This window comes from Rhincodon typus, chromosome 2, assembly GCF_021869965.1.
Source record: "Rhincodon typus isolate 14 chromosome 2, sRhiTyp1.1, whole genome shotgun sequence".
NCBI lineage: Eukaryota > Metazoa > Chordata > Chondrichthyes > Orectolobiformes > Rhincodontidae > Rhincodon > Rhincodon typus.
This window is the reverse complement of record NC_063333.1, coordinates 124,776,287-124,786,858: the sequence shown is the minus strand read 5'-3', so window position 1 is coordinate 124,786,858 and position 10,572 is coordinate 124,776,287. Positions and strand designations below refer to the sequence as shown.

Genomic DNA, 10,572 nt, shown 5'->3' with positions numbered 1-10,572 from the left:
AGACCCTTCATCAGAAATTTCTGATGAAGGGTCTAGGCCCGAAACGTCAGCCTTTCTGCTCCTATGATGCTGCTTGGCCTGCTGTGTTCATCCAGCTCTGCACCTTGTTGTCTCGGATTCTCCAGCATCTGCAGTTCCTACTATCTTCTGTTCCGACTTAGCAACCTTTTGAGTTTCTTTTGAGCATCTTATTGAATGTAAAATATTATTTTACAATTCATTATGAATTTCAGTGCAAAATTGGGAATGGAATTAACTGACTGGCAGATCAACATGAAAACAAAGGCACATTACAGTTGTCCATAAATAAACAAGGCCTTTAATTTATTAAGCATTCTAAAGTGAGCCATTATAGGATAATTTATGTGACAGAACAAAATCATTTGGTCCACAAGTCCATGCTAAATGTTCACAAACTGTTTCACCAAACTGTAATTAAGGAGTACAACTTCAGCACATAATATAATCCATTGACTTTTAACATATGCATGTCTTTGTGTCTGCGCGAAACAGCAAGGCAAGGCAGAAGTACTTTAAGCATTTAAAATCTGGCTAAGGGGGTAAAGCGCAAAGAAGCAAGGCAAGGCAGAGATCCCGTGAGCATCCAAAGTGAGTGAGTGCAAAAACAGCAAGCAAGGAGGCTGAGATACACTCTGTTTGGTGCCTGTCCCTCTGTAGCAGCATTCCAATGGAAGGTGCCACTGTGCTCCAAAGTGCAGAAATTCAGTGCAGTACTGTAAGTGGATCAGAGATAAGCCATGACGGTGAACTTAGGTTGGTATGTGTCTCCAATGGATGCCATTGTCCATGGGCCGGGGGAGGAGGAGGAGCAAACAGCAAGCTGGAGTCACCAGATACCTACTCTAAGTTTCATGTTGGGAATTGTCATCTTCTGGTTTCTAGCCAGAAAGTGGGAGAATGGAAAATTGCACCTCAGCAAGGTGAGATTAGGTAATAATGACATGTTAATGAACGGAAATATGAACATACCCTAAGAAATAGTGTAGAAATGGATACAAATGGATCTCTTGCCACTCACTAGTGAGATTCTCATCTCACCATTCAAAATTGATTGAAGAACCATACCTTTATTCTCAAATTCAAGAATCCTACTTTTGCCAATCTCACCCTATTTTACGAACTTTCACTCATGGGCTGGGAATGTTCTGCCTATTCATTCTAATACAGTGCAATTGACTTTTCAGTAGGGTTCTGTAGTGTATAAGCACTATTTCAATTCCAGTGCTTTTCAGTTCATCGTGGCTGTGAAACAGGAAGTGATTGAAACCAGTGAGTGTGCAGATCTGTACAAATGACACTGAGTCATTGGACTATAGTGCTCAGCACAATCTGATACAGAAACCTTTGATACCGACAAAGGAATTCGTTTTTGCACTGACTCATCATACTATTCTTGTTAATAAGAACATGCTACATAACTAACTCGTTGATTTTCTCAGAGTGTGGAATCACACTACAATAGGCCAGAGTTATTTGATTATCTGTAGATTTGGATTGAAGGTACGGATTAGACCTAAAACAGAAAATGCTGATGAAATCAATGAGGACTGAGAAATACCTAGCAATCTTACACCCAAAACCAGCTGTAAAAACTCAAGTGAACAAAACAAGTTTGTATTATAAAGACAGAAATTGTACAATAGGACAGTAGGCATCTCTAAACGGAAGAGGTAGGTTTAATATTTTGAATGCAGTTTTGATACTACACCAATCTTGCTTTGTTTACAGCTGCTGACTCTGTTATGCACTTCCAGAATTTTCCATCTTCTTTCCACAAAGCTAGTAATTGCATTTTGTTTTTGCATCTATGGAACAGTTACTTTTTAATTGAGTTATTTGTTTCAATCATTATCATATTATGCAAATTCATGGAAATCCAAGCCATATGATAGCACTGCCACAAATCTCACAATATCATCTGGAAACTTCGAATTTTTTGGTAGGGAAATCCACCATTAGGCGTAGAAGTAGGGACCAGAAACACCCCAGTTTTATTCTGTGGATTTGCTTTCGTGACATTAACTTGTGGTGAAGACATTACCAGTTGGCTTCAACATCCCTGGATGATGCACGTTCCTAATCGCTATTCAGTGACCCCTGCTAGAGGAGTGAGATTACACAGAGAGTGAGCAAATTCCATGGTCTGTCTATTTCCCAAGAAGCATGGCCAGGATTAGGAATTCCATAAGGTATGGAGGATCAAATCTGTATTCCAACTTTCTGTCTACTGCCTGTTGATGTTGATATTGTTATAACTAATGTCTTGTCCAATTGTTACATTAAAAATGTGTTGAAAATTGTGTTCAGTTTAAGTGTGGAACAACCCATAATTCAAAGTATCCATGTTGTGAGGCAGAAGAATGAATGTTCTTTCTGATCCTGTTTTATCTTTTTTATTCAACCATTAAAATTTTATTAGGTACTCCAGCTAATTGTCCACTAAAAGAAAGAAAAACTAGATTTCTACATCTGTTGCAGCAGATTTTAAAATTAGTACTCACTAAATCAATGTCCAATGATTGACTATTGTTGTTTGAAAAGCACCAGTAGCTTATTGCATAGTAATGCCATGCTTTAGGAAAGAGGCATTTAATTACAACAATGAAAAAGGAATCAGTTTTTCAAATTGATCTGAAAAACAGACATAAACTCATAAAGGAAAAGAAAAACAATGAACATTTCTCAAGAAAATATTCTCGAAAGAAATCTGATATCCTTCCGAGGATGTGGTGCCCAGAACATCTCACAGCAATCTAGGAATGGTCTAATGAGTGTTTTACATTACTGTATGCTATTCTCCTAGATGTAAAGGCCAGCATTCCATAAGTCTTGGTTATTGTTTTCTATACCAGTTTGTGATATTTTAATGTTCAATACGGCTGTAACCTGACACCATAATGTTAAAATATGGACAATCAATTTTCAACTTGCATTATCTGGTTTTAATATCCACAACCTTCACGGATGAAAAAGATTTTGAAAAGGAAGAAATATGGACCTAAAATGGCACAGTGATTACCTAACTACAGATTGAGGCAAGTTCAGGAACCAATGTGGAATAAACAGAATCATCCTAACTGAACTTGGCATATTATCTAAGGACATGCAAGACAGTCCACTGAGACAGCAGTCAAGAAACTAACAACTGTTGCTTTAATTTACTTGTGTATGATAAGTCGCACATATCAGAAGTGAAAGTTGCGTGCAAACTTACAACTTGGAAAAGCAATGAATTATGTAATTTTTGGAATGCACAAATGAGCCATACGACAGTAGCCACTTGATAGACCAGAAGAGAGAAAGAGCAAGGATTGATAATAGCAAGGACTGAAAGATTCGTTCTCTTTCCCTCCCTATTTCCTTCTCAACATCCTGAAATCTAGCACCTGTGAGAGAATCAGATCAACATCCATTCGCTAAGAACTTGAGATTCTACAAACATTGACACTGCCAAGGACATAAGGCATCAACTAAGCAATTGTAGTCTTAGGTTCAACAACATAACACCTACCCTCAGGAAATCGCCTGACCAGTGTGATAAAATTGTGTTATAGAGTATTATCAGTCCGGAATTTGGATTTCTAAACTAGAGATAGATTAATTTTGGTTTTAATTCAGTGAAGGCAACTATTTTTAAGAGGTCAGAAAGCCATTTGGAAAAGTGACTTAAATACATAATTTCTAAGAAAGCATGTGTTTCGATTAAGTACCTGGCAGGATGTTCACGTGGCTAATTGATGAAATGTTTATACTGTTGAGTTTACAACAGCCAGACAAAATAGGCCAATGGTTAATAGGATGGGGAACAAGTCATAAAACAGTCTCAATAGTCCAAGAAGGAGAACTGGAAAGAGTCAGTTAAGCAAGAAATTAAGGAGTTGAGATATGAGTGGTGTTTGTCTGGGATCGAATACTTGTAAAGGTTATTGTTGGGAAACAGGTTGAAACTTTGTATTGCAGTTTACATTAAGATATTTCTGAACTTTATACACAGCTTTGTTTTTTTTTGTGTAATAAAATTGTGTTCTTATGTTAAAAAACACAGGCAAACCCACAAGATTTTGTTCAATGACTAATCACCACAGCAACCAACTTCAAAAAGGTTTCATCAAAAACTAACTTGTTCATTGTTACCTTCAGCTGGAGTCATAAGACTGGACATAACTAGTAATTGAATGGCTTAAGCAGCTCACTTTTGACAGTGGGTGTGAACGCTTAAAATCAAGGCCACCTACATAAACCTTTGTAAGGTAATTCTTTTCAAGGAGTTCATAAAATCAATACCATCTCCAACTCAATATATGTAAAAGAACAGAGTGTGGCAGGAGGAACACAGCAGTTCAGGCAGCATCAGAGGAGCAAGAGAGTCAATATTTCGGATCAAAGTACTGTATTGACTATGACTCTAGCAACTGCAGTTCTTGCTAGGGGCTAGATAGGCAGCCATTCTGGTTGATGACTGTAAGTTAACACAAAGACCCAGAGAAGCTGGGGCCTGGATACTCACAGATGAGAGAGAGATCTGGATGAAATAAATATCCCAAGGCATGCTAAGGAGAAAAGGAAAGCCAGGCAGAGAAAGTAACACCTTCCAGAATTGTAAAAAGATAGAATCCAGATGGAAGTCAAATGGGAAACCACCCAAGAGCTTCTCGTGTTGGGAGACAAGACATGTATAGGAGAATTGCTGGTTTTGAAATTGCTCAGATACTTAAGCTGCAAAACCAATGTTTGAAGTTAGTGTCTGCTCAGGACCTGTGACCAGGATAGCTACCATGTAGAAGAAGGAATGGTAAACATTGTTAGAAACAGCCAGAGTGAAAACCAGCATTCCCTGAAACACCAAGTGCTTGTAAACCTTGCTTGTTAATGAAATAAAAGATTTTATTCCTGAAAATAAGTTACATTCCAAAATGCTGATGGAAAGGCACAAGGGGAAGAGTACAGAAGTGCCAAGTTTACTTGCACAAACTTTTCAGGGGCTTTGTAACAACAGGTAAAATCCCAATCTCCCCCACATAGAAATATACAGTCCAAAGAGACTGGAGAGGTTTTAGAAAGACTGGGAACCAAAAGATTTTCAAAGCTCTTCAGGGGGACAGTAAAATCTGGGAGTGTTGGAGTGAATCAAGAAGAACAACTTAAATTAATCAAGATTGAACACAGGCCTTTCGTATAAGAAATGGTCAAAAAAGAACTTGATGGGGCAGTAGCCATAAAAGTAAGCAAGGGTCAGGAAAGGTGACAAAGAATGAGAGGAGGTACATGAATAGGAAAGGTTTGAAGGGATATGGAACAGGATTAGGCAGGTGGGACTAGTTTAGTTTGGGATTATGTTTGGCATGGACTGGTTGAACCAAAGTGTCTGTTTCCATGTTGTATGACTCCACGAGTCTATGACAGATTACTGGTTAATAAATTCCTCATGATAAAATTACAGGTTGGGGGATGGCGGCAGAGGATTTGTCAGACATTCCTGGAGGAAGTGAAGATGAAGCCTCATTTTGTGAAAGATCCGCAATAGATAGGGTGTTAAATTGTCCAAGCAGGTGAGAGGTTGAGTGTTTGGCCAGGTTGTATTGGATTGCAGCTAGGGGTCTTGAGGATGATTTGATAGGTCTGGGAAGAGCTCTTGTGGAGGTGGGAGTTTTAGTCTGGTAGTGAAGTGTAGTCAGGTCAGGTCAGGTTGGTATTTGGGCAGTGGTAGGTAGTCGAGTGATTGAAGAGAGGGTAGTCAGGGTGGTATAGTAGTAGTCAACCTTGGTCGGGATTAGATAGTCAGGAGGTTCAAAGGAGGTGAATGAATAGTTGGGTGGGGATGTTTTGTGGTAGACAGAAGCCAAGGGTAGTCAAGGTGTAAGGTGTTAGTCAGGGGTCAGGGTAATCCATGGGTCAGGGTAATCCACATACCAAGGGGTATTCAGGGGTCAGGGCTGCAGTCAGGAATGTTGTGGGAGGCAATTGAGGTTCAGGGATGTAGTTGGATATCAGGGAATAATCAGAGGTTCAGGATAGTAAGGTCTGGGGCCATTCAGAATGTTGAGAGATTAGGGTAGTCAGGTGGTGAGGGTTGTTTGTAGTTGGTCTGGTGGTGGGAGGTGCAGGAAATATTCAAATGGTGGGGGATAGTCAGGGAGTTCGGGGTAGTTGGGATCGGGTATTGGAAGCTAGTTGGGTCTGGTCAGGGGGTTCAGTGGATAGCCGGGAAATCAAGGGGTAATTGAGGAGTCAGGGGATAGTTGCAGAGGTTGACGTGTTCAAAAAGGGTATTAGTCTTTTAAGACTATAACACCATATGGAACAGAACGGGAGTTGGCCGTTCCGCCCCTCAAACCTCCTCCACCACCATTCATTAGGATCATGGCTGATCCAACACATTCCTCATTGCCAATTTCCAGCACTTTCCCCATAATCCTTGATTGCCCTACAGACCAAAAATCTATCTCAGCCTTAAATATACACAACTCTGCCTCCAGAGCTTTCTATGGCAAGGAGTTCCAAAGACTCTCAATGCTCTGAGAGAAGAATATCATCCTCATCTCAGTCTTAATTTGGCTCCCCTTTATTCTGAGACAATGCCTTCTGGTCCTACACTCTCTCATGAATGGGAAAATCCTCTCAGCATTTATCCTGTCAAGCCCCTTAAGAATGCTATATGTTTCAATGAGATAACTTCTCATTCTTCTAGTTCCAATGAGTAGAATCCCAATTGGTTTAGCCTTTGATAGATAGATAGAATCCCTACAGTGTGGTGCTCAAAACACGATCCTTCCAAACCAGGGATCATCTTAGTGAACGTTCTCTGAATTGCCTCCAATGAAGTAATATCTTTCCTTAAATAAGGGAACTAGAATTCACAGTATTCCAATATGGTCTCACCAGCACCTTGCACAGTTGCAGTAAGATTTCACTACTCTTGTACATCAACTAAACTAATATAAGGGCCAACATTCCATTAGCCTTCCTGACTACCTGCCACACCTCTGCATTTGCTGTGTTTCATGCACAGGTATTCCCAAATCCCCTTGTGTTGCAGCTTTATGCAATTTCTTTCCATTTAGATAATACTCTGTTCTCTTGTTCTCCCTTTCAAAATGAACAACTTCATATTTTCTCACGTTATACTTCCTTCCTTTGTTACAATGTCTTCTTTTTGTAGAGACTTGCTTTAATTCATATTCTTTCCTGGCACTTCAATTTCATTCTACCATTTTTACCAAAATGTAAACATCATTTACTTAAGTATGCTTTTGCAACATTTTGTTTTGCTTGTCATTTAACAACCATTATAATGCAAATTTGATGAACACACTAACAGCAGAAATTCAACAGCAAACCTGACACCAACAGCAAAAAAACCTACCACCATCAAGTCAATCCACCAACAATCACCCATTGTCTGACATCACTGAGGTGAGTCGTGAGATGCTGTAAGACTGAGATCACATCAATGTGTCAGTTCTACATACTGGCACTGTGATACAAATGGAATTGTTCTCCACTTCTCTCAATCCAAAAATGGGTTGTCAAATATATTTAAAATGAAATTATGTCCTTTGTCTAATATTATTAATTAGCATAAACATTTGGTTACAGTGGCTCCAAGAAGGGCTAACCAGAATGAATGCCTCACACTGACACCTTTCCAACTGTTGCCATCCTTAGGACATTACTTTTCAAAGCCCAATCTCCCATACAAACAGTTCCCTCTTAATTACAAGAAGATGCTTGTGAAAAAGCCTAGAATCATTTGTTTTTAGTGTTGTATTCTTGTCTGAAAAGGTGGTGGAAGCAGATTAACTAACAGTTTTCAAAAGGTAATTGGCTATCCGCCTGACAATAACAAGAACTGCAGGGCTATGGGTAAAGAGCGGGGAAGTGGAATGAATTCAAAATACTTTCCCCACAAGCACAACAGACTGAATAACCCCTTCCGGCGCTGTCAACTTGTGTGATACTGTGACCATTGCTCTTCAGTATTCCATAGAAGACGTCCGCCGATTCTTTTACACAACAGGATGGCGTCCTTCTAACAATGTTAATATTTCCGATAAAAGCATTCAATTGAATCTTATCCTCTTGTGCTACAAGTCTAGATCAAACCGTTTGCAGTTCTGCACAATCAACATTTGCAACACGAGTGGCAGCAAAGATTAGTTAATAACGTACAACTACAGGGATATTCCAAAAACTAAATCGTTCTGATTTGATCCAAGTCCATTTTTCTGTAATTTCCTACGATCTAACGGTTCAAAGCACATGAATGACCTTGCTGCATTGTATCATTTAATTTGATATACTGCCGCAATAATATTCTCAAATCTAATGGAGCTGCAAAGTCAAATTGTTATTTTTTTTTGTTGATGAGTGGTGTGGGATGAGGGGTGGCGTTTACAGGCAAGAAACGCCTCCTGCTGCGAAATTGGAGAACATCAGATCTGGACTGTAAAGTAATTAGAGATGAGAAACCAAACAACGCAAACCAATACACACACACACACACACACACATAGTGGTCATTTTCTTCATGTTTCTCTTTAAGGAGTTTGCGAAAAGGAATTAAAATGCTATATCCTCTTAAGGAAGCCCGTCCAGGATTAGTGTAATAGGATATTAGAAAAAAGGAAGACGCCTTGGAGATAAATCCGATTGAATCAAGGTCACAACAACAAAATAATAATTCCATGCAGCAATTTGCCAGCCGATTGCATCAATTGCATCTCAGGTTTCCATAGAGACAGCGACCCTTCTGGCCATTCGAAATTGCTCTATGGTGGTCGCAGTGGAATTTTACCCAATTTGGCCGATCGCCACCAGCTGGAGGAGGGAGGAGAGTTGGCTGAAGGTGAGAACCATGGACATGGTGGAGGGAAAGGTTTCCGGGCCCCTCCGATGTGTTAATAGACTCCCTGCCACACTCCCTCTCCCCTCATCACTGAAATGGCAGTGGGTGTCAAACAGCACCATGAGTGGTAGGGAAAAGCTCACAATGTGGGAAACAGAGCCAGGGGAGTGGGTCAAATGGCTGGAGTGCCTTCTAATGCTGCATCAGTCGAGCTCAGAGAGGGGAAGATGCGCTGAAGCTTAAGGAGACTGGACACTGCTCCTCCTGCCGTCAGAGACAACCACAGTGGATCACTTACCCTGGGATCCAACCAGTTCGAGCGGCTGAATTCAAACGCATCTTTTTAAAAATCACTTGTTCTTTGCAAGCGTACAACGCGAAAATTATTCAGTGTTCATTTCTGAGGTTGATTTCAAACTTGTTAACGGGGCGAAAAATTACATTAGGAATGAAGTCAAAAGCGGTTCTCGTCAGAACTCTCACTTTTTGTTTTATCCAAATGTCGGATTAGTGCGCATCGCCAGTGAGAAACCAGCAACTTGGATTGTTGCGCATTAAAACGCCTAAACGGTGCTAAAGGAAGGAACGTAGCCCCTTTGAACCTGCATGGTGTTGCACCGACACCTGTAACACACACACACACACACACAGAGGCTGCAGTATCGCAAGTGAGCATTACCCGCATTGGAACAGCTATGTCCCAGGATATCCATTGTCTCTGCTTTGCGGCTTGTGTCTGCCATCGCTGCTTTTGGAGGGTTGTGGTCTCCGTCTTGTCCGTGTCACTTGATCGGTTACAAAACAAAATAACTGATCGGGAGAAGGGAATGAGATAGAAAAGCATCAGGAGATGGGCGTGGAGACAAAGCAATCGCCGGCTAGAAGCTGACAGCAGCCTTGACGTCAGAATGGGAAGTGCAGCTTGTGAGCTCAGTGGAAAAGTACTGAAAGCTGCACATGTGAATCTACAACGCAATGTAAACCCAATGGAAAGATACTGAATGCGAGACACAGGCCTGTATACATTACATGTAAATATCTATATCTATATAAGCCCAGTGGAAAAATACCAAAGCCTAGACACTGATCCGTATATGTTGCACATAAATATGAATAAGTATATATAAACCCCATGGAAAAGTACTGGATACCTTCTGACCATATAAAACAAATGGATATAAAAAGCTGATGGGAAAGAACTAAGATTAGTACGGAAATATCTAAAAATAAACATATACATAAAACAAATATTAATCTGAACGAATCTACTTGCACAGTTCTGGAACATACCCATATTTATCATACTCAAGTCAAATATATATTAAAGCTGAGACAGTATTGAGGTCCATCTATGTCTGTACATAAGAATATACTTTATCCAAACAATACTTATGTCTTATTAAAATAAATATACACATGAAATCATATAACTATACAATTTGACATATAAAACTTCTGAAAAAAGTACTGAGACATATCTACATGCAAAAACATAGAATCTAGTGGAAAAGTGCCAAATTAATTCAATAATTTATATTTGTAAGATTGTGAGTGTTAGGTTTTTGTACCACAGGATATGAAGCAAAGATTTAGAAGATTTGACATGAAGCAACAAATCATTCAGGTTAAAGTGAATATGGAATAGTTACAAGGAGCTGAAAGTCCAGCTCTTGACCCTTTTTTATATATATTCCAATAAGCTTTGA

The 10,572-nt window shown here is 39.7% G+C and overlaps 1 protein-coding gene across 1 annotated transcript in view; it reads right to left on the bottom strand.

Moving 5' to 3' along the window:
* Positions 1–9,719, bottom strand: part of LOC125486510 (acidic amino acid decarboxylase GADL1-like) — a 21,878-nt gene extending 12,159 nt beyond the window's left edge. Inside the window, exon 1 of the mRNA XM_048614287.1 lies at positions 9,546–9,719. Coding sequence (XP_048470244.1) covers positions 9,546–9,609 — 64 coding nt within the window. The 5' untranslated portion in view covers positions 9,610–9,719. The remainder of the gene's footprint in view (positions 1–9,545) is intronic.
* Between the last annotated feature and the right edge of the window lie 853 nt (positions 9,720–10,572).